The 25,426-nt window shown below is 22.0% G+C and overlaps 6 protein-coding genes across 6 annotated transcripts; 2 read left to right on the forward strand and 4 right to left on the reverse strand. All coding sequences in view use genetic code 6, as the record gives it.

Moving 5' to 3' along the window:
• Positions 1-89: 89 nt before the first annotated feature.
• TTHERM_00826830 (hypothetical protein) lies at positions 90-443 on the forward strand (the record flags this gene model as incomplete). The annotated part of the gene is made up of 1 exon (XM_001031330.2): positions 90-443. One exon carries the CDS (start codon positions 90-92, stop codon positions 441-443), a length of 354 nt encoding a protein of 117 aa, XP_001031330.2.
• Positions 444-1,390: 947 nt separating this feature from the next.
• Positions 1,391-5,138, reverse strand: TTHERM_00826840 (peptidase M16 inactive domain protein; the record flags this gene model as incomplete). The annotated part of the gene is made up of 10 exons (XM_001031331.2): positions 1,391-1,573; positions 1,617-1,675; positions 1,737-1,831; positions 1,884-2,064; positions 2,130-2,511; positions 2,565-2,722; positions 2,831-3,637; positions 3,733-3,816; positions 3,876-4,715; positions 4,793-5,138. 10 exons carry the CDS (start codon positions 5,136-5,138, stop codon positions 1,391-1,393), a joined length of 3,135 nt encoding a protein of 1,044 aa, XP_001031331.2.
• Positions 5,139-5,829: 691 nt separating this feature from the next.
• Positions 5,830-9,654, reverse strand: TTHERM_00826850 (cyclic nucleotide-binding domain protein; the record flags this gene model as incomplete). Its single annotated transcript, XM_001031332.3, has 5 exons — positions 5,830-7,136; positions 7,272-7,614; positions 7,834-8,784; positions 8,842-9,242; positions 9,315-9,654. 5 exons carry the CDS (start codon positions 9,652-9,654, stop codon positions 5,830-5,832), a joined length of 3,342 nt encoding a protein of 1,113 aa, XP_001031332.3.
• Positions 9,655-12,173: 2,519 nt separating this feature from the next.
• TTHERM_00826860 (transmembrane protein, putative) lies at positions 12,174-17,375 on the reverse strand (the record flags this gene model as incomplete). The annotated part of the gene is made up of 3 exons (XM_001031333.2): positions 12,174-15,817; positions 16,085-16,428; positions 16,864-17,375. The coding sequence occupies 3 exons, from the start codon at positions 17,373-17,375 to the stop codon at positions 12,174-12,176; spliced, it is 4,500 nt and encodes a 1,499-aa protein (XP_001031333.2).
• A 4,070-nt stretch (positions 17,376-21,445) lies between these two features.
• TTHERM_00826870 (SelT/selW/selH selenoprotein domain protein) lies at positions 21,446-22,105 on the reverse strand (the record flags this gene model as incomplete). The annotated part of the gene is made up of 1 exon (XM_001031334.3): positions 21,446-22,105. One exon carries the CDS (start codon positions 22,103-22,105, stop codon positions 21,446-21,448), a length of 660 nt encoding a protein of 219 aa, XP_001031334.1.
• A 1,992-nt stretch (positions 22,106-24,097) lies between these two features.
• TTHERM_00826880 (secreted protein) lies at positions 24,098-25,423 on the forward strand (the record flags this gene model as incomplete). The annotated part of the gene is made up of 2 exons (XM_001031335.1): positions 24,098-24,755; positions 24,903-25,423. The coding sequence occupies 2 exons, from the start codon at positions 24,098-24,100 to the stop codon at positions 25,421-25,423; spliced, it is 1,179 nt and encodes a 392-aa protein (XP_001031335.1).
• Between the last annotated feature and the right edge of the window lie 3 nt (positions 25,424-25,426).

Genomic DNA, 25,426 nt, shown 5'->3' on the forward strand with positions numbered 1-25,426 from the left:
TACATAAAATCAAAATACTTGAATCTAAAGATTAATTTAGTCTTGTATCTTCAACAAAAGTGGTACAAAACCAAAATAAAAAACAAATGATGGAATAAATGATATTCAGTCTAGATAAAAGATCATCTCTATAAGAGACAAACATAACTGAGTAAATTATTTTTTAGACTATCAGTGCTCCTATAAACCATTAAACTATGTCCACTTCTAAACCTTCAAGGAAACAGATTAGTGTTTCTTCTATAAAGTTTATCAGATAGTAAAAGCTATCTTCCCTGGCTAAATAATCTTAGTATTTAAAGGTGTAGCTGAAATCATGTAGAACTATAAAAATAGAAGTTAAAGTAGAACAAAAAAAGTTAATTAAAGCCAAATAAAGAAAAGAATTAGTTGTGTTCTCAGATTTGATTGTGTACACAATGCTAAGTGTCACTATAAAATGAAACAAATACAGGTAGCATTTTAAAAATATTGATACATATTTTGTAGCTAATATTTTTATTTGAGCAAGCAAATTACTTTTTAGATAAGATAATAGAAGTAGAAGAATTATTGTTAGTATTTGGAATCCAAGTGAAATTACAACTACATACTCATAAGGTTTTATGCCTGAGGTTTGCTTCAATTAATCAAAGTTTTAGTTTTTTATGACATTTGAACCTCTGAATTTATCAATGAATTCAAAAATATATTTCATAATAATGTCGCCTGAAATTATTTTTTGTTCATTGTTGTAATCATAAAGTAGACATAAAAACTGAAGATAATATACAGTTATTAAAATAATTGAAAAGGGCTTTGACCTTTAAAAGGAGTTAAATATTTCATTAATTTAGAACAGATATAAATTTTTTATCTAAGAAAAACACCTATTTTATTTATCCCTACTCTCCTTTCTCTAATCTGCTTGTTTATTAAATTCATTTTAAAGTTTTTTATTTTATTTTGCATTTGCTTGCTAATTCATTTGTGTATAATTTTTACTATCCTTTTTATTTCAATTCCAAAACAAAAATAGTCAATTTTTTATTTATCAATTAAAAAATTTTTTTAAACAATAAAAAAAATAATCTTCAAATTTTATTTTAGTTGTTAGGCTCAAAAATTATGACAATATTGTTAATAATACCTCATCAATAAAGCATTAATGAAAAAATATTAAAGTATTTTTTTAGGTGAAAAATTTATTTAATTTATTATTTATAAATGAGTTTGTATTTTTTGATATAAAAAAACTGAATTATTTAAATTTTTATTCAGTTAATCAAATGCAGTTTATAAATAACAGATAATTATAAATATGATTTTTATTTATTAATCACTATAATTAAATAATAAAAAACAATAATCTTTTTATTTTTACGATATAAAAGCCATTTTAATTATTTTTTCAATTTTCTTCATTTTCTTATTCATCTTTTTAAGGAGTAAAACCTGGGACAGGTTCTTCAACACTATAACCTGATTTTTCTATTTCGTCTAAATCTGCTAATTCACTACCAAAAATAACTTTAGAGCATTCATTTTTCTCTATCTTCCTTTGTACATGTTCTCTTGCAACCCTAATTATATTCTTTTAAAAATTTTAAACAAAAGAAAATGATTTTTAATTTTACCTCTCTGTTAGCATCTATTATTCCTTATCTATACTTTGCTCTTTCTATATCAGAAACTCCTATAATTAAATATAAATATAAAATTAATTTTATTTTTAGTTGGAAATTTTAAATAAATACCTTCTAAAGCATAAGAAAGGCCCTTATCTTGTGGATTTATGATCTTGTCATACTTGCTGAATAAACTTAGTTTGCTTTCTTTTAAATTCTCTTCACTTAAATTGAAAAAAAATTAATATTTTTGCTTGTATAAAATATTCAATTTACTTAAATTGTCCATCAGCAATCATTTTTACACCCTTAGCATATGCTTCAATTGTTTAAAGAATATTAGGATCTCTGTAGCTAAAGAAATTCATCACACCATCTTAAAGTTTACATCCGCTACCATAAGCTCCACCTTTTTCTCTTATTTCAGTATGAAGAACTGAAGTTGCAACTAATTCAGCTTTATTTATATATTTTAAAAATATTTATAAATTTGTTAGTATTAAAAATTTTTAATTATATTACCAAAGAGATTTAATACAGGTGTATCAGGGTGAGTATAGTGAGGAACTTCTAAAGATTGAATACAATAGTTAACTTGCATAGGTAAAGTGAAAAACTTGTTGATATACTTTCTTTAGAAAGGATTGGGATAATCCTCATCAAAGTAAAGAGGTTCATTTTTTGTTTTAAAAGCAGGATAAGCAAATGAGAAGTTGTCAACCATACGAGTTATATTGTTATAAATTTAATCAAAATTCTTTTGATCACCGTGCACAATAAACTTTATTTTGTGCTTTTTAATCATATAATCGATAATGCAGTGCATCTAGAAACAAAGATCATCCAAATATAACTTGCTTTAAGATTTGAAAAAGTTGGATGAGTAATTGCACAAAAATCTTGTCTATTTTTATAAAATTTTTTAATTTTTAAAAATATTTAAAAAATCTATTATACGTTTTTAAGCTTTTCCTTCATAAAGAAGTTTTCTCTAAGTGATGCACTACCAACACTAAATGCATATTGCATAGATTGGTCAATGATAGAATTAGCAACTTCATTACTTGTGTTTCTTAAAATTGTGCTTATATTTGTCATATCATTGAAATCAGGAGCTAAATTATTTTTTTAAAGAAAATTTCATAAATATTACTATATAATATTTAATTAAAATTTTAGTAGAAAATTTAATTTTATTATCATAAAATGAATAAATAATTTACAAGTGAGGAGTTCTTAAAGAAGTTCGAACATGTGTTCAATATTTCTGTCAATACAAGCAACATTCAAAAGAGCATAATTGAAAGGACCGTTAGGGTCATCATTATTGTTAATACGATTGCTAGATTAGAAATCAAATGAAAAATTAGTAGTGTAAAGACTCATTTATTTATGGAACTCGTCGTGTTTCATTTATTTGGTACCTATCCTAGTAATAAATGTGCAGAATAAATCAAGGTATTATCTAATGAATAAAGGCACTCTTTCTAAATCGAATTAGATTCTTAAAAATGTCAAGCCATTAGTGTTTTAATTGGTAAAGTAAATGGGGATATCTTTGTAAGTAGTTTATTTAAACTCAGTAGATTCTACTTCCCTATCAATATCAGAAACTTCCAAAGTTGGTAAACAAGAATAATCTTCATTTTTATTAGATTGTTCTTTTTCAAGAGTTTTATTGTCTTCCTTAATTTGTTAAATTTATTCTTATGTGAGCTAAGCTTGGATATTTTTTAACTTTTAAGATTCAATTTAGGCTTATTCTTGATGGTAATTTGAGTCAGCCTTCATGACAATTTTTACTTGATGTTTATTATTCAAAAAATACTTATCAATAAGTTTTTACAAATACTTCTCTTCAAATATTTTCTTTCTTAAAGTTTAAATATTTTCAGTGACTTTTAAAGCCTTAGAAACATCTCCATCGTGAATAATCTAAGTCATTAACATCTAAATTAACATAATTCCAAAGTTATCTTTAGGTATTTTAGCACCAATTTCAATTTAATGAAGAGCTCCTTCTATCATTTCTGTTTTTGAAAAAGAATTTCATTAATTTTTAAATATTTTTAATTTTCATAACATTTTAAAAAATGCTAAAGTAAATAACTAATTTTAATTATACCTTCATCAAAACCTTCTTCTGAAATTTGCTTGAGAGTATCAAAAATAATTTTTTCTACTGTCTCAGTATCTTATTCACTAATACCTTTATTTAAAATATAAAATACATTTAATAATTTTATTTTTGTAGAACAATTTACATACCCTAAACACCAAGATTAAATAAGCCTTCTCTGTAATGCATTTCAAATCCATTTCCAGGAGAGTAGCTGGGTGCAACTCCTGATTCTAAAAGTGCTTTGTATAAAGGAGAATTAGCAGTATCGCATAAGAGATAACTTAAAAGATTTAAAGCATTTCCTTCAATTTAATCTTAGGTTAAATCGTTACATAAAAAAGAAATACTCATTTTTACTTATTTATCTTTATCTAATGCTACTGGATCTTCAGGACCTTTTAAAACATATTCTTCTCTCTTTTCTAATCTTTTGGAAGGTTTGACAGAGCTGTCAAAGTTGTTAAGCTTTTAGAATTTATTAAAATAGTTTTCATTGATGTATTTAAGGTTTTCAGTGAAGTCAAGATCACCATATGAAAAAATCTTAGAATTAGTAGGATGATAGAACTTATTGTAGAAGTCTTTTATTTCTTAATAACTGAGATCAGTAATACTCTTTGGATCTCCACCATAATTGTGATTATAAACTGAATCTTTAATGCTGTGCTTTGCTAAAGATTCAGAGAAAATATTTTCTGAAGATTAATAGACACCCTTCATTTCATTAAAAACAACACCTTTGTATTATAAATCACCAGTTTCTTCATCAAAGTCATAGCGCCAACCTTCCTATTAGAAATCACTTTTTTTAAGAAGAGGACTAAAAGTGTTAGCAAGATAAACCTCCATCAAATTTTTGAAATCTTTAGAGTTTTATGAACTAAAAGGATAGCAAGTAAAGTCAGGACCTGTCCATGCATTCATATAAGTATTTAATGATCTCTTAATCATTTTAAAAAAGGGATCGCGTACAGGGTATTTCTCACCTTATTAATTAATACATTTTGTTGAATATTATACACACATATTTTAAAGGACAATCAAAAATAAGAAAAATGCTTACTTCCGCAGCATGTGAGATGCTCAAGAATATGAGGAGTACCTTTATCATCATGAGGAGTTGTTCTAAATATAACAGCTAAGCAGTTATTCTTATCTTTAGTATCGAAATGGATGAATTTTGCATCTGTTTGTAAATGGGTTAGGTAATATGCAGTAATATTGAAATCATTAATATTTTCTATTTTCTGTACTTAAAATCCATGAATTTAGTCACCCTCTTTAAGATTATATTCAGCTTTTGTTCTCTCTTTCAAGGAGCTGCTAAATTAGTTGAATATTTGCTAAGCTAACTTAGTTTATTTCTAGTTTTATTGGTAATTTAAACTCTTTTGTAAAATTCTAATCATCTCGCTATGCTTTTTGTAAATAATATTTTTTGATAATATCAAATAAAAATTGAATGTTTATTAATCTTATATGTCTAATATGAGCAAATATCAAAACTAGGACTTTCTATAGAATTTTCTTGCAAAATTAAAAACCATAAATGTAAGGAATAAATAATCTGTATCTTTAAATAATTTTATGTTGTAGATTAAATAAAAATTGATTAAAAGAATTTTTTAATACTAATTTTTAAAAGATTGTTTGTAAATAAATCGATTTTTTTTTAGAAAGAAATTATTTTTATTGAGATAAATTTGAAATAATTTAAAGTGCTTTGATATTAATAAAGCAATTAAGATATTTATTTAAATTAAGATAATTTAATAAGTGAAATTTAATAAAACTTCATTTTTAATTTGAAATTTATAATATTTAAATATTAATTTTTAGATATTTTAACTTGTTTTTAATAATTTTAAGTTAAATTGTTAAATAAATAGTATTTATTAAATTTATTAAGGAAATATATAAAACAAATTAATGTTTTTGATTAATTATAATAAAACTAAAACTTAAATTTGTTTTGTTTTATTTGACAAATAATTTTATTTTAGTTCATTTATATATTTATTTTTTAAAGCTTATTTGATTATATTTTTTTAAAATATTAACTAACCATTATGTGAATAAATAAAAATATTCTTTAATTTCTCAATTTATCATTGGTTTAAAATGTGAAGGGATTATAGACCCCCGTAGAAATTTTTTTTTTCTAGAAAAAGGGCTATGGTTTTTAAAGCTTTTTTATTGTTGAATTTTTTTAATGTTTTAATGTGTATTGTATTTTTTAATAATTGTCTCAGAATTATATTTAGGAAAGTATTTTGTGAAATTTTTTAGTGTTTCAAAATTCTAGTAAAAATAAAGTCTATGGTCAACATTATTCAGCTGAACTTCCTGCTAAAATTAATCATATGTATAAATGCCACCAATTTTTTGAGTTTATTTTCTTGGAGCTTTCATCCTCGAATGCTGACTCTCAGCTTGGATCTAAACTATTTTACCAAAAGATTGTATTGGTCTTTTTAAGTTAGAAGAATCTCCTCTATCTCTTCTACTAGATTTATTTGTTAGCTCTTTAACACTATCTTTTAGATTAGAATCTATAATAGGGTTCTCATTTTATTGCAAGATATTTTAAAAAGATGGAACTTTTATTTACGAATAATTTTAAAAATTTTGCTATTGAATAAAGTGGTTGCTGCTTTACTAAATTATTTAATTAATGTTATTTTCCATAGAATTAATATTAGAATACGCCAAAGGCATGTTGTTTTATTATGCTATTGCATCTAAATATGAGTTCATAGATTAAGAAATCTCATTGCTATGTTACTTTTCTAACTCATTCTAATATAAATTAACATTATTAAGCAGCTGATTTAACTCTATTGGAATCAAAGGATTTTCATCTTCATATTAATCTTATTTTGGTATGATAATACCATCTTAAGCAATTAATTCTGGCAATTCTTATACAAATTTTTCATCTTCGTAGGCCATGATTTAACTTTTAAATTGTTAATACTCTGGATAGTATTAAGCAGATAAAATAAATCTAAAGTTTCTAATATTTTCTTTAACATCATTCAAATAAGAACAACTAAATTTTTCTTTCTTTTTTCTAACAAATGTTTTTCTGTTTTCTTGTATCTCAATGTGGTTATATCTAAGTATAGTGTTGGCTTTCGAAATATTATTTGTAATTAATGGACAATTTTCTATAGAATGACTATATTTTTGGCAAGAATAACACTTTTGATCTAAATATTACTATCCGAAAGTAATTTCATCTTTTAATTCACAAAACTTCTCATAATCTTTCTAGTTTTTGCTTAAAATTTCTTTAAAATCCTTCATTTCAAAATAAAATAATGAGGTAGCTGTTTTTTCACTTGATTTTATATGGTAAGTGTATTCACTTTCGTTAAATGCATTTCTTAAACCAATGCATTCTCCTATTTTTAAAGTTAATTTTATTAAATATTAAATTAATTTAATCATAAAAGATTTTATTAAGAGAATTGCAGATTAATAAATTTTGAGTAACTTAATCTCAAAAGTTTTTAAATTGTAATTTAGAATTCATTTACCTTATTTTTTTATTTCCTAAAAGACTACTGGAGATCTATTTGGTGTCTCTATAATTATTTCTAGTTATCCGTAAAGCAAGAAATACACTCTTTCTTCTTGAGTTCCTTTTTAAATTAAATATTCGTTTGGATAGAGATGTTTTTCCTTTATTTTTAAGGACAATTCGTCCAAACTTTCTTTGCTAAAGTTAATGCTAAGAATTTTATTTTACTGAATAATTTTTCCAAAATATTCAATATAAATTTAATCTGTTAAATTTTTTGGGATTTGTTCAAACAAAATATCTATTGTTTGCTTATTTTTTTAATCAAGATTATATGAGAAATCTAAGTATTCTAAAACCTTTTTATATTAATTAATAATTGAAATTAAATAAAATTTTCAAAACCAAAAATATTAAATTCACTTAATTAAAATATATTTAAAAGAATATTTTTTATAGATTCTTAATATGCTAAGAAAAGGTTTTTGATTTAAGAAAATAATCTTTTGAAAAAGGTAAAATTTAAAATGATAAAAATAAATATTAGAGCTGTTTTTTTTTGTGGAAATATTTTTTACTTCTATTTATAGTGATTTATCAATGTTTCTATCATTTAAGTAAGACACTATGTCTTGCTTTCTCTTTTAGATGTTGGAGTGTTTAGTTGATCTTTCTTGCAAAATATGACCAATTGTATTCATAACATAACCAAATATAGCAGAGGAGCAAAGAGTCATAAATATAACATATATTCTTTCGTTTGAGGAAGTAGGATATATATCACCATAACCAACTGTCATCATAGTAATAAATGCAAAGTATTGGCTGGCTATATAAATAGATACCCAGTTATTATCTTGTGATAAATTAGGTAGTTATAGCCAAGTTTTAGAATCAGGATTTAATTAAAGCTCTTTATACGCTATGTAATGAAAGCCGCATCCTGTTATTTAACCTATAAGAAGTAATGTTATAAATAGCAGAGAAAGTTCATATAAAGTAGGATATTTGCGGATTATCTAAAAGTAATTGTCTGTTCTTTCAATTATTCTTTTTAGTTTTACAATGTAACCATAAAATAGCCAGCATAAAATATTATGATATTTATTAAAAATAAATATGATGAGCAAATCAAAAAATAAATAGGTCTTTGCATAATTAACAATAATTTATTTTCTGTCTAGTATTAGTATTCCTTACTAATAGTAACCCTTTATAAAGGATATAATTATATTAACTATTTAAAATAATAATATGGTATAGGTGAGAGGTAACAAATCTACGTTAAAGCTTATGTTAATTGGAATAAAAAAAAAGTATGTCAATATACTTAGTCCATAAAAAATATCCCACAAAGCGCATCCAAAAGTCTCAGGATTAAGAACTGGTATGCAACATTGTAGTTTTTTTAGCATCAGTAATTTTGAGTATATAGACATTTAATTAAAAGAAGATAATAACTTTTCTTAGTTATACTCAGATGAAGAGTAAGAAAGATCATTAACCACTTAATAATGTTTGTTTGTTAACTATTTTGTATTGTAAGTTAAAGAAAGCTAAAATAACTTCTGAAAAAATTATTTCACTAGATTCATCTTTTTTAGTTATTTATAAACATCAATAGATCCAGACTAAGTATTCATTTGAAAATTTGAGCTAACATTAATACCGTTCAAGTTAGTATTCAAGTTAAGTTAATTATTTATAAAAAACATACTTTAATTGTTGCTAAAAGGTCCTAGAGCATTAGAAAAGTTAGGATTTATGCTCAAATTATTTGATTGTTGAGACTAATCGTCTCTTATTCTGGCACTGTCAGCTCCAATACGAAACGATCCATTTCTTGTTTATTATATGCGAAATGATTTCCTCTATTCCTATTTTAAATCTTGAAATAACCTTTTATGCAAGTTGTATTCCATAGATTATTTGGCCTATTAAGGAAATTAATCGATGTACTATTACATTCCTTTAGAGTGGACATGTGCTGTAAAAAAAAAAAAATTAAAAAAAAATGATTAAGTAGAATTTATAAATTTAAATGAAAAAAAACAAATACTTTGATTTTATTTTGGCGAATTAATAACATATTATTCACTCTATTAGATGTTTATATCATTGTGATTTAAGTTGTTACGAGTGCTAAATACGTCAAGCTAATTGTTTGACAAAAAATCAATTTATTCATCATCTTTTTTGTATTTGATGCAATCAATCTCAGCATTATTTTCTTCTAAAAATAATTATTTCCTTTTATTTGCGCCTCTATTATAAAAATTCTATGAGTTTTCTTCAAATTTACTATTCTAATCCATGACACTCCCATATTTTGAATTATCAGGAAGATAGCTGTCAAACATAGATTGTGCAATTTAATTTGAAATACTAGGTTCTTACATATAAATTTATGTTTGAAAGTAATTAATTTAACAAACCAGTATGATTAAATTATTAATATAAATATTAAACACTTTTACTTTATTTTACTTTTGTTAATTGCAAGATAATATTTACAAAAGCTTCAGTCTTTGATCTTATTTTTTATTAATGTAATATACTCTAATCAAAGTTTCTTCATGCAGTTATTTAATAAAATGTAAGGGTATAAGTGAATCTTAATAAGATGCAAAATAAATCCTTTTAAAATATGTAAATGAAAAGATTTAACATATTTTAACGAAAATAAACAATAATATATCAATTTATTGTGGTATTGTACAATGTAAGATCTTTATTTAAACCATACATTTTAGGATATTTTACATTTTATTACTACATCTAACTAACTATTTTTTTAAAAAAAAATAAACAAATAATAACTAATAATAATTCAATACACATATATGATATAAATTAATAATGTTAAAGCCTTTAAATTAATAAATAAATGTTAGGTAATATATAAAAATGTTGGACAAGTAATTCAACTTAGAAAGATTAAATTAAAAAATTATTAAATACATTTTCAAAAAATATTAACTGAATTGTAAAATTATTTAAAAAAGACTAAATAACTCAATTTTTTAAGATATTAAAATTAGGTGTGAATGTTTTGAAAAAATAATACTTTTTATAAATTTGAATGAATTATTAATTTTAAAGTAAGAAAATAAATATAAATATGAATATGATTATTAAGCTATATTAAAAATAACATTATAAATTAAAATGTTTCAAAGCAATACTAAATATTTTATTAGCTTTTAAACAAAATTAAAAGAACTTTAAATTATATTTGTAAATGTGTGAACACTGTTAACAAATTATTATTTCAATTTTTATTTAAAATACTTTTTTAAACAATGACTTAAAATTATAAAATAAAATCTAATCAAAAATGTTTGCTTAAAGAAATAAGAAATAAATACAAAAAATTTATCATAAAATTGTTTTTAAAAGTCTAAGATTTTTTTTATCAGATTTTATCAAATATATATTTGTATCTTATAGAACTATAATAAAATTTATAAAATAATTAGATATTACTAAGAATACTAGAAAATATCAAAATTATTAATAAAATTAGGCAATTGAATTCTATTGATATTTATATAAAATATTCAAACTATTGCTTTTTATGAGTAATTTTATTAAATATATACCCATACCTATAGAACTATAAAATTAAAAATGAAAAAAATAATTAAATATTACTAAGAATCTCAAGAAAATATCAAAACCTTAATTAATATAGTGTAAATCCTCATTAATTAAGGTCAAAAAAATCTATTTTTTTTCACTTTGCTGCCTTAACAAAAATTTTCAAAAATTGGACCTTTATATAATGTGTCCTTAATTAATGAGGATTTATGGTATATATTAATTACAAATAAATAAAATTAGACGAATCCTATTGCTATTTGAAAATTCAAATTAGTGCATTTTATGAGTAATTTTATTAAAAATATTTATCCATACTTTATAGAACTAAAATGAAATTTATAAAATAATTAGATATTACTAAGAAAAAAAAGTAATTTATATATTAATTACAAATAAATAAAATTAGGCAATTGATCATCTTGATATTTATTAAAAAACTCAAACTAATGTTTTTATGAGTAATTTTATTAAATATATTTCCATACATAATAGAACTAAAAAATTAAAATATTAATAAAATGTTTGATATTACTAAGATGTGAATATAAGAAAATACTGAATATTATTAATTAAATTAATTTCAATCATATTCTCTAATTAATAATATTTAGTAATTTGTTCCATTAAATATTTAAGTATAAATTTAATTAATTAATTTTATTTTTTAAAGCAAATTCTTTAAGTAAATTTAAAATTTAATTTCATAATATTTTAATTTAATGAAAAAATTTAAGAGATTGCCTAAAATTTTAATTTTTAAAATAAAAATGTGTTTGATATTTAATTATTTCTATCATAAATATATCAAAATAAAGATTAAATTAATTTAAAATCTATAATATCGTTATTTAATTTTGCTTTAATAGCATTGGTAAATTAATCTTATTTATATTTAAACATAAAAGTAATTATTATATTTAAAATAAAAAAAATTTAGGATTATTTTTATTTTTATCAAGAAAAAGAAAATATTTTTAATAAATTAAAGGTATTTTTATTGTTTTTTGCTTAATCAGAAAAATATAATATACAAAGAAAAAATTTAAAAATTAAAAATGATAATTTATTTGAGAAATATTATTTAATTTCACATTTAAACTTTTGTATTTTTTTTCTTAAATCGATTTTCTAAAAATTGAATAAAATATGAACTGAAAATAAAGTTTAAATTATTTTAGCAAATTTTAATATTCATTTTTAATAGCAACAATTTTAATGACTAATGTAGAAGGACATTTTAAAAATTTTTTAATATTATTATTGATATATAAAATGATATAATTAAGTAATTAACTTAGATTGGAAAACTTCAAATTCATTTATTTATTGTCGCTTTTCTAGTTTTTTAGAAATAGTTAGATAGATAGGAATTTTCTAGAAGCTAGTCAATTGTAAATAATGTCAAAATATATTTTATAGAAAAAAAGCTAAGCTTAATTTTAGCTAGAATTCTCTGCCATAAAAAGTAATATAAAATAATAACTATAATGAGTTAAAAGCAGAATAAACAGATTCCTAGTATTTAAAGGTAAGAAATGTCATTGGATACTTATTCATAAATGACCGTTGTTATAGAAATTATTGATAAATCTATGTCTTCTTGAGCTTTAGTCATTTAATTAAAGTTGTTTAAACTATCAAATTAATATATTGATTAAGTATACTGAGAATAGTCTTGCAAAGAAAAGCTCGATATAAGGCTTTTGAATAAACTTTGCAATTTAGTTTATGTGATTATTACTCCTTGCTATAAAATAGGCTTATAGATTTCAGTATTGCAAGGAATATAGTTTTAGTCTGGCAAATTCATGTTTTAATTAGCTATATATGTTGGCAAAATAATACATAAATTGCTATTTAGTAACTAAATGAAATTTGTTCTGTCTACCTAACTAATTGATTAACAATTTTAAATTTTTTATTAAAGTGTATACATCTAGTTGTTTTACTCTTATGCTGATAAAATTAAATTATTTGTATAGTTTTACAAATTAGGAAGAGTTGTTGATGGGTAAATTTAAGAAGTTTAAGCATTTTGTTTAACTCTGATATAATTTGTTTGAATAAATAATGAAGAGAGTAATTAATTCATTAAGAGACTATCTTTGTTCAAAGTATTTAGTATTAAATAATTATCTTAAATTTAGTTTATGTAATTTTTTGTTACAATAAACATAATTGCAGGTTATATTATCAGTAAACAAAATATGAAAGTAGCCAAAATTATAGACGAAAAATTCGTTTTTTTAAGACTTGAAGTTTAACTGATTGTTTTTTTTTTAGATTTAAAGTTTACATTTAAATTTTAAGAATTTATTTGAGGAGAATCTCCATTTTTTTTGGTGTTTTATGCATACTTTACTATTTTATTGTATCTGCCGTTGTTTAGTTTATTATCTAGCATTCTAATTAGATAATTTTAATTAGCCTTAACAATAGAATCTTCAGTTAGATTTATATATTGAATCATTTTTTCAGGAGGAAAAGTGCACATTAGTTTCAGAAGATCTTCTTTTTTTGATTCTACTGAAATATTTACAGGAAGAATTATTACAATAGAAAAAAAAGATATTAGGCATGTGATAGTAAACAAAACTTCTAAGCTATTTGTCAAGGTATTTAGTGAGTCAGTCATTTCACTTTAAGATAATGATTAAAATTCTATTAAGCTATTTATCCAAGTAACAAAATTTGTATAGATTGGGCCCTAAATTTTTGAGTTGTCTTCTAAATTTAGGATATAATTAAAGGCATAATAAATAAAGAAATTCAAACTTTAAATAATAGGTTAACTGCTGTCCTAGCTTGTAAATTCACTAAACTCTCCTATAAAGGTTGTCTAAATTTATTTGGTGTTGAAAAATTCAATTCCACTTATTTCTTCATCCTAATTGTAGTATTTATTCATTGATTTTTTAAATTATTACAGATAAAACATGCTTTAGCTCTAAATTTAGGAAACGTTGAAAGTTTACAGACTAAGTTCATTTAAATTAAAACCTTTTATGTTTCTTATCAGCTCAACATTACTTACAATCTTCAAAAAGTTATTTGTAAAAGCTGCAATGCTTTATTCATTGTCATTATTTTATTCTAAAGTTTTGATTTTATTGTTTGCTAAAAAAAATTATATTATGCACATTGTCAGTAGGATTAATCCACTAATTTTTCCTATCTTTATGAAAATATCAGCAAATTTAGGAGGCTTTTTATGCATAATCTCTTCAATAATTGCTAATTTTTTAGAGTGTAATTCACTACTAGTGCTTCTTATTGAGCTTGATCCATTAAATTTCTTAGCTTCTTTTTCTTTTTCAGAATTATTAAAAATATCTTCAAACAAATTATTTTAATCTCCTTAGCCATTTAAGTAATCTTTTTATCTTTTACTACTAATCAGTCTATAAATGTTTTGTTTTCTTTAAGAGGATTAACTTATGCTTGAATCTTCATCGTTCTAAATCACTTTTTCTCTTAAGTAAACTTGCTATTCAGATTATTTAATTTATTAAATATTTAAGTGAGATTTATTTTTTTCCACAACAACAAAACCTGTTTAAATAACTTATTTATTATCAAGAGAGCTCGTGAAAGGTTGAATTTAAGAAGTTAGCATAGTTGAATTTGTTTATTTTTAATTTTTTTAAGTTGTATTTGTCTGATGGAGTCCTGAACTTTGTGAATAAATCTAATCTTATGGTTGTGTTTAATCTGAATTTTATTTTTAAAGTTATGAATTTTATTAATTGCTGTCACATTAATTTAGATTTTATTAATTGTTCTCTTCATTAAGCTTTTATTATTGCTTATTTTCTTTAGTTTATAAGTTTAATTACTCATTATTATGGTTTAAGTACTAATAAATTTCACCATAAACTTATTTTCCTTCATTTTAAAGTTAAATTATATCTTTAGTTTAATTGAAATTCACATCAAAACTCTAAAAGTTATTTGAAAAAATTTTTGAATCATCATTTGAATAAACTTTTTGATTTATTTCAGCATCATTTGGCTTTCTATTTAATATTAGTAAATTTTCTTAATTTTATTGATAATTTCTTTCAGTTTCTTTTAATGCCCTCAAAATACAATTTTCATCTCTGTTGACACTAAATAAATTTTTATCACTTTGAAAATTATCTTCATCATAAACGAATCCGTATTGCTAATCCCTGTTTGTAGAAGTAATATCTCTAATTTAGGATCTTTCTGTTATTTATTCATATTTTGGAGACTGAATACATTAAGTAATTTATAAACCATCTGTATTTTCTATCTTGTAAAATTGTTGATTTTCCTCAACTCTAGGAGACTTCATCAAATTTTGATTTGAAATTTTAATGAAGTCACTTATTTCTAATTTATTTGGAGATTGATTGCATTCTAAATTATTGCTAACATTAAAATTAAAACTAGACTTTTTAAAACATTAAACCTACTTTATCAAATCTGTTTCTATTTCTTAACTAATAGGTGATTCTTACTTGTTATTTATATTCTTAGACTGTTTAACAACTTCTTATTCTACTTCAACAATTGTTTTTTTATTCTAATTTGATGATTTGTATTTAACTGCAAAACAAATGTCCAACAACTTTGAAAGTTCTTATTTTAAAGAGTTCAGGCTTTCAATTATTTCTGGTTCTTTTCTTATTCTTCTAAAATGAGTAATTTCTACAAATTTCACAGAAGCTCCTATTGCTGTATCTATTTATTCGTAGCGCAAATTCACTTCTAAAAAAATAAATTGATTGAAGTTTTTGAATTTGCTAAGCAGATTCCCAACATCATTTGTAGGCTCTATTTTTTTTATTTTTCTAAAATGAGTCATCATTTCATTGGTAATAGGAATGCACATCAAAGTCTAATAATGTGTTGCTTGAATATGCTTGTGCTCTTAGTGGATTTAGTAAGACAGAAGAGGGATCAACTTGCATACATCTAAATTTTCTATTTTTTCTATTGTTAATTAAAATTTTGATAAGAATTAAAAAGAAAATAACAAAAATATAATTTTTTGTATTTTTGAGCTTAAAACTGATCAAAAATAAAATAAGATCGAAGTATAAATAATAATCAGTCTAAATTATTAATTTATTTTGTTTTAATTAACATTTCTAACTAACAGCATTTATCTCGATACAATTATCAAATTAAAAAAAATAAGTAACACATTAAATGTGAATTATTTAAACTGTAATCTTTTTAATTATAAAATATAATTACTCTTATCTAATTTCCAAAGATCGTAGAAGCAATAAGCAAAAATCCTTTCAGTGACATCTAATATACCTCCATCTGGATCACATAAAAAATAATCATAATCAGGGTTAACTTCTTCAAAATAGCCTGCAACTCCAAAATCATTTTGCTTATCGATAACAAGCTTAGTTCTGGCGTGAAGTGCAAACATGAATCCATTCAGTCTTTTACCAAATCCAAATATGATTCCCTTTTTTAAATTGTGAAGATTGCCTCTTTCTACAAAATATTTCAAAAAATCATCATGGATTCCTGCTATAACATCTGGCATCATAAAATTGCAGCTTTTTCCAACAGCATCATCACCCCTATAAAATAAAATAACAATTAAAATATTCTGTTCTAGCTTTGGTTTTTTCAGCTGTATTTAAATTTCTAATTAAATTCCTTTATATTAACAGATTTTATATGCATATTACTTAACAAAGAGTAATGTAAGTAAGCTAAAATAATTTGTGTAAATATCATTTAGCATTTTTATTAAAATTAGCTTTTAGATTACTTTAGAGACTAAATTATTTTTGTTGCTTAAAAATGAAAAATAATATAAACCCTCTTATTATATGCTAGAAAATAAAAAATAAATGGTTTATGCTTATTTATTTGTTTATTAAAAATTGTAATCTAATAAAGAATTATTAGATTTAATAAGCAACATTGATTAACAGTATCATTTTTGAGTTCAGTAAATATGAAAAACTTAATTAAAAAACTAATATAAAGTGTAATGTTAAAAATTTTACTTTACACCAAATAGCTATTCGAATGTATTAGAAACTCTTTTAATGTACCCAATCGGATTCAATAATGTAATATAGACCATACATGATTTTTGTCTAAATATATTAATTCCTAAATCCTCTTTTTTAAGTTACTTAAGCAATTTTAATTTTGAATTTTTTACAAAGTGACGAACCTTTCTTTGTCTAACATCAAAACTTTCACAATATATTTCAGCATAAAAATAAGATTGTCTAGATTGTGGATTGATATCAAATATTTCAGAAATTTATTTTTCTAGTAAATCTCTCTATTAAACGTATTATTACCCTTTGATTAGAAGATCATTTAGTTCTACAAAATCAGAGTTGAGAAATTAAAGTAAATCTTTCTTTGCGTAAAGTAAAAGCTTTAAATTTTTCGCTATGAGTGTATTTAAATCAGAAAATTCAATAACAGACATCATATCCAAACGCTAATTTTGTATTTCAGATTTTTCCCAAAAAGCCGAAAATTCAATACTAGCTAATCTCATTAGAGACTCAATAATATATTATTATTTAAGGGAAGCATTATTTATTCTAAGTAAATTTCTTATTGTTATTATTTCAACAAATGATTTTGTAGGTATATGCATAACTTCAATGATAAAATGCAAGTAACTATATTGTAATTTCTGTAACTATTTCATATTTCTTGAATGCTTTTTAAAGAAACTAGTATATGTTTATATAATTACAAAGCAGATAAATTCGTATCTTTTTTTTTGATCACTAAATTAAATAGAGCTTGAAAAGCTTTATTTGTCTATGGAATGTTTGTAATCATTGCAGAAGCATTATTTTTGTTCGCAATTTTGAATATGAAAAACATAAATTGTTTCAAAATTCATTCCTTGAGCATCTTTCATATACTAATATTGATCTAAATCAACTAAAGAAGCTAGATTTCTGCAATATAACTCAATGTTTTTTTAATTTACGTCTTATGTGTTTAAATTAGTTAAAGCTTATTTTACTTTTTAATCATAAAAATATTACGCGATTTTATAGGACAAGGGGAAACAACAAATAAAAATTATACCTAAATTAAAAGTTTCCTTAACTGATTTAATTTAAAAGATTACATTCAAAAACCAAAGCAATGAGTTTAATAGTATAAGCGAAAAATGGATTTTTGAAATATATGGATTGTAATAAGGTAAATAAATGATGTAATAGACTAATTTCAAGTGTATAACTATAAATAGAACATAAATATCCCAAGAAACTCCTGCTTAAGTAAGAAGACAAATAATAACTTCTAAAGCAAAATTAGCTAATTCTATTAAGCTTTCTTCTTTTGCTAAATAGTCCTTTGAGTTATAGCTGTAAGAAAAGTCATGATATGAGGCAATCATACCTATCACAACTGTGCAAGGAATATTTATTATTGCTAAAGATACATAGAATTAGCTGTATGCTCCTTTATCAAAAATAACTTTGAAGTTACTGTGTTAGAAAGGCATATGAAAGATAAAGATATAAGTAGAAATCACAAAAGAAGCATAAGTCTCGATTGTTTGGATGAAGAATTCAGATTTACTTTGATGAATTAATTGTTATTCTTAACTATTATTGGTAATTTTTCTCTAGTAATTATTCCATAATAAACTAATAAATGTTATCATAAAGATCGAAAAATTGAGGATAGCTTAAAAAATTATGATGTATTCCCAAGGCTTTTAAGAGTTGAATATGGTTTTTAAAATATTCCAGCCTTTGAATTAAGTAAATATTTATTAAATTCCATACATTAACTAGTCTTTTTCTTAAATATCATGGACTGTGTCGTCTGAGAACAATAAACTTACAATCTAAAAATTATATATAAGCAACAGAAGAACGCTAAATGCAAAAGACCTAGTAGCAGGCCCAACAATCTTATAAAAATCATTTAAATAAAATTGTTAGCAGTATTATTTCAAGCTTACTTAGTTCTCTCCCTACCTTAAAATCCTCTCCCTATTCTGGTTAGTAAAAACGCTTCGTTTATTCTACGAGTTATTATTTTAATTCATTGTTTTGATAATTATTTATGCTATTTGCTAATTTATATTTTGATAACTTTTTGTTTTTCTTAATTTATTTATTTATTTATTAAATGATTGATGAATGTAAGAATCAATATTAATAGATAAACCTAACCAACAAAGTAATATAAATAAAATATAAATTGGAAATTGCGGACCACATGAAAAGGTTATTCAATTACAAATTATTAGGATAAATCTGATAAATTTTATTAGAAGAAATTATGTCTTTTAAAAAAAAAATATCATCTTTTGTATAATTTATTATATTCGATCTAGAAACTGTGTAATTCTCCATGAAAATTGCAATCATAACTAATATTACAATTCCTAAGCATTTTTAGATAATAAATTAATCCCTTAACAAGATTTAAAACCTAAATTAAGCAAATACCAAAATTTAATTAATATTTTTATTGATTTCAGCAATTTAGAAATTAGATTTTCTTAGCTAAGTTTACATTTTTTAAGATTTAATTTTTTTAATGAATATCTCTTTGAAATAACAAATGCGTTAGAAATATTAAAGAAAGAACAGAAGTTAATCAGTATTAGAAACTTTTTATTTACCAGTAATTCATAATGATAGACAACTTTTATTCAAATTTTTAAAATCTGTAAACATCTTAACTTTTTAATAATTCTTTTATTAAATAATTGTTAAATAGAAAATTTTGATTAGACTAAGTCGAACCAGTTAACATTTTAATTATTTATTTTATTAATTTTTATTTATTGATTTATTTACTTAATAATTTAGGCTGTATCTTGATTTTTAAGATATTTTATTTATTAACAAATAAAAGGATATTCTATAAATAAGTTATTTGAAATTAATAAGATCATACATTTTTAAAACAATCAAATCAACAAAATGATTAAAATTCAATTTATTTTTTTATATGCAAAAATAATTCTAAAATATGGATTTTTACTAAATCAAAATATATAATTATTTGCTAATTATTATATTAAATATTTTTATACAAAATGAAAACTCAGATTAAATACTTATTGATAAAATTTATAATAAATACTCATTTTCCTTTAGATATAATCAATTAATTTTTCTTCAATAACGAATTTTTTATTCTTATTATTGAGTACAGGTTAAGTAAAAAAAATATTTAAATACTTAAATAAACTAATTTTTTATTATTTTTCTGTAAGTAAAGCACCTTCTATTCTAAAAATTACATAGAATTACATCATTTTACTGAGTAAAAGAAAGCAGAAAATTCACGAATCAAAAAATATAATAATAATATTTTGATGCAAAAAAATCAAGAAGAAGCTTTACTTAATTTATATATTATAGACATTTTTGAAATAGCTCCTATTACCAAATAATATTTGTAATAATAAAATGTAAATTTGTAAATTTAAATTAATTGATAATAGAGGATTAAATTATTTCTTTTAACCTTAACAATCTTTGTTTTTTCTAACGATTATCTTTATTGATAATAACTTTCATATTATTATTTATTGTACATTCTCAAATAAGACAAAAATTCAGAAGGATATGATAGATCTGATAGTTATTTTAGTTTATATAACTGAAGAATTGTATAAAATTAGCTTTTTGCTAAAAAAAATAATTATAAAATGATCTAAAATACTTAAAAAATGAAACATATTCATTTTAAAGATCTTTTTTTTAAATAATGTTTATCTTAATTTTATTTACCATATTTCTCAAGTAAATATAATAATAAGATTTTCAAAACACAAATAAGTTTTGGCTACTAAAAAATATATATTCAAGATTGTAAACATACATTTTTTGAAATAATTTGTAATTTGATTTAAATAAAAAGAATTGGAGAAAAAATAAATATATCAATTGCAAACTCATTCCTTTATTTGTTTGGTGATTCTTTAATTATTATTCAATTCTTCTTCTAAATCAATATAAAATGCTTAGTAAATTAAATTTATTTTTGCAATAATTTTTAATCAAAATGAGTTAAATTCTTTAGTGAAATGATATTTTATTTTATTAATTATTTCTTAAGGGTTTAAAACAAATAATTTTACAGTTTTTAATATTATTTTTTTAAACATCTTTAATTGAAAAAACATTACATAAAATTTGAAAATTTGGTAAATTTAAAATAACCACTTCTCATAATCAATAAATTCTTTGATATTAGGAATAATAATTGGTAAGATAAATTATGTATAAATTGATTAATACACTTTTCTTGTAAACAATAATACTCATGCTTTTCTTTTAATATCTAAGATAATTTTTTTAAATAGTAAAAAAATATTTTATTTATTAAAATTTGATAAATGGATAGATAAAGAAACATAAAAATAAATAAATTATTTCTACAAATGGTTTGGAGCAATAAATAATTAAAAAATGAATATAAATTTTATTATTGTTTATCTATTTTCGCTAATCTGAATAATCTCATTTTGTATTTAAAATTAATTACAATTTAAATGAACGAACATAGAAAAAGGTGACAATTATAAATTTTTTATTAAACCAAATAAAATGTTATTAAAATTTAATTTAAAAATCAACGAGTAAGTATGGTATCAAGCTAGTCAGTAGTAATAATATTTCCTGTTTGGAATTTGCTATAAATTAGATCACCATTTAAATATACTTCGAAGGCATCAGTTTTGTTGACAATATTACCTAAGAGCATAGATCCTCCTAAAACTACTAATAAAACCATCATTTTCTTTTCTTTCATAAAAAGATACCATGAGGGATAAGGCATTTGTAAGTAACCAAATATTTTATCTCCAAATAAATTTAAAGCTAACATAATCCAATGAACGTATTAAAGGAATTTGCTTAGAATTGCTTAAACAGGAGGAAGAGGGTAGATACTACTTTCAAAAACAATATCAGGGTAAGCACCTTAAATATAAGTTTTAATATTGTCTAAAGCTGCTTAGTGAGAGCTACAATGCTATATAACTAATGTTCCAGTTACTTGATCACTCTTTGACCCTCTAAAACTATCATCATCGGTACCTGATTCATCGAAGTTAGTTTCAGCTTGAGTTTTAGTTTCCTATCCTTATTCGTTAGCTGTTGTTTTTGGTTATTCATTTGGAGCAGTCAAAGTTTAAGTTTTAGGAGTTAAATAAACTACAGTAACTGCATCTAAAATTAATAAACCTATGAAAACCTTTAAAACTATGCTGTCGACTATTGATTTAGACATTTTCTTGCTTTTTAATTTTTAAAAATCTATAATTGCTTAAAAATTTAAATTTCTTTTTTCTTTAAAATTAATAAATAATAAAACTAATCAAAAAGAATATTCACTTAAATTTAGATTTGAAAATTTCAACATTCTATTTTTCTATCGAAAAAAATCCACGTTTTTACCTAAATTAAATTATTGTTAAATATTAGTAAAATATGCTTTTAAAAATTTATTTCGAAATCCAAAATTTATTCATTCTAACTAACTAGCATTTTAATCAATAATTTATTACATATTATTAATCAAAAATCTCATAAATCATTTATTTTTTAATATTAAGTATGTATTTGGTTTATACTTAGGTTTTATTTTTTTGGTAAATTAGAGCATATAAATAATTTGCTTATTAGCTGAGGGAGGAATTAAATAATAAAGCAAGAATACATTTTATGATTCTATGAAATGAAAAAATGTAAATAAAAAACATGCTACAAATTAAAACACATATATCAATAACATAAACAAATAAAAAATTTAATATAAAAAATGTATTAAAATTTTGATAAAACATTTATGATTTATTTATTTAAAGATAAAAACAATAATAATTTTAACTTTATTTAAAATTATAAAGTAAATATAAATAAGTAAACAAATAAACTTACCAAGTTTATTTTTCATGATAATTTAAATAAAAATAATAGATATTACAAAATAAAATTACAAATTATTTTACCATTTTTAAAATTAAATAAGTAAATGAATATTTATTATAAAAATCTATTTTAATAAGTATGAATGAATACTAATTTTTATTTTATCCTAATTAATTCAAAATAAAGTTAATTTTAATATATCAAATTAATAAAATGTGGAAGGAAATAAATATTTAAGATAATAATAAATTACATAAATAAAATGATATTTAGTATTAAGTATGATGCAATATACTTTTATATATTCAAGATAAATAAAATTTTATAAATTTATAGATAATAGTTAGATAATCAAGCATGTCTATTTATTGATTGTATATCTAAATATATCATTAAAGAATATTGTTGTGAGCAAGTCTTATTATTGACTAAATTTTAATATATTTAATTGATTTAGATTTTAATACAAATATTTTAAAAAGCTAAAATTTATCCTTTTTTGTGTAAATTAAATAAAAAATTGATTAATGTTCCTTTAAAATCTTTAATCTCTTTTTAAATTTTAGGTACTTATTTATTTGATATGAACTGAAATTTCGAAAATTTTGTATAGAAATATGTATCCATATTATTGTTTTCTTATTTCTATTTTTAGATAAATTAGTATTAAGAGATTTAAGATATAGATTCTCATATTTATTAGGAAGACTTAATTATAATATTCTCTTTTGATTTTTATACTTAAAAGAGAAAATATAAAATATAAAATGGAAAAGAATTTATCTAAATTTTAGAAAATAATTTTATCCTTTTACTTAATCAATTATTAAATAATTACACTCTATTTATGTAGATGCTGCTCCATAGAAGAAATAAAAGATAAGAACTTAATTTACTTATATATTTAAATTGGTAATTCTTTATAGTTCTTTTCTATATAATTCTGAATAGTAAGATGAAATAACAATTTTCTTAAAGCAGTCATCTTTCTATTATTAATTTATCTTTCTATATATCATAGAAAAATTGAATGCTTGGCAAATAAAGAATAAAAAAAGAAAATCTTGAATTAAGTTACTGGGTTTATTAGTCTATACTTTCTGTCTATATTAGAAAATTAAAAATATTCAAAAGAAGTATAAACATATAAAATACATATATTATGTTTTTTTATATAATAAACATTTAGATACAGATTGGGTTTTAAAAGTATTATGTAGATTGAGAGTTAATTTTTAAGTTATATATAAATAATTTAAAAATAAATTTCACTAAACTAGAAATTTAAAAAGTTAATAAGTAAGTAAAAGAGAGAAACCCAAAAAGATAAACTTTAAAATAATAATTATAAATGGAGATTGAAATAAATTTAAATGAATTTAAAAAGTTATAAGACTCTTTAACTTCAGAAAATGCTGAAGATAAATTAAAAGACGTAGAATTTCCTTTTCATGCTATTTTACCGATTAACATAGGAGGAGTTTAATGCGAAAGACCATGCTGGAACGACTTTAAAGGCTCTCCTGATCCTAAAAACGAATACTTTCTTGCTTATATTTATTGGGTTATAAATTACTTTTATGATACAACAAAAAAATTTTGTGAACAAGAAAAGGTAATGAAATTTATCGTTACAAGCATCACAGCTTAGCCAAAAATAAAACCTAACTCATGGTGTCGTTATAAAACAAAGGATTTGCTTCATCATGAGACTGGTCACTATATAATTGCATGCCTTTGCACTTTAGAATTCAAAAAAAGAGTGATGGAAAAAAATGCTTCTTTTTATACTTCCTCTCACGCAAAAGAGATAACTTAAATATTCAATGCCACAATGAAGGAATTTTGTGCTATGGAAAAGCTATATGATGAAGAAACATGTCACTATTTGAATGAATAAAAGCAGAAAGAATGGAATATTAAATTAATTTAAAAACTGCTATTTTACAAATAGCACTTCTAAATTGAATCAGTCCCTGACTCTAAAATTTTACTTGGTCAAATATAAGGTAAAATTACATTTTAAATACTTAAATTCAACAATTTTTAAAATTTAAATTGACACTAAATGTGATTTAAAACTTTATTTAATAAAATTTGCATTTTAAAGTTATTCTCAAAAGTTTTAAATTTATAAATTATTTTAAATAAATTAGGTAAATCAAATTAAATTTAGAAATTTAATAACAATTAGAAGGAATAAACCACATAAAAATATAATTATGGTGTAATTAAAGCTGTCAATTTGAATAATGATAAAAATATTATCTTTTAAAATTCTCAATAAAAACCCATTAAAGTTACTAGTAGCAATAATTTGTAGTTTTAGAATACTCAAAGAGTGCTAAACAAAATTAGAAAAAGCGAGTTTTCCTAATAAAGTATTAACAAACTAGAATTTGCTGCTAGAAATCTACCATTACAGCCTACTTCTTTTTCTGGATTACTTTAAATTTAATAATCCTAATATAAATAAGAATTAAATTTTGTTGGACTTTAAAAACCTAAAACAAATTAATCATTTTAATCCAGTTTGTAGTCTACAGCAAGCACTTTTGCTGTTTTTAAGAAAGGAGAGTAAAATGTATAAGATAATCTAAAACTTCCTAAAATCAGAAATAAAAAAAATGAAAACGACAACAAATACAATACAAAGAGCATTACCTTTTCATAGTGAAAA

This window comes from Tetrahymena thermophila (assembly GCF_000189635.1).
Source record: "Tetrahymena thermophila SB210 genomic scaffold scf_8254637, whole genome shotgun sequence".
NCBI classification, from domain to species: Eukaryota; Ciliophora; class Oligohymenophorea; order Hymenostomatida; family Tetrahymenidae; genus Tetrahymena; species Tetrahymena thermophila.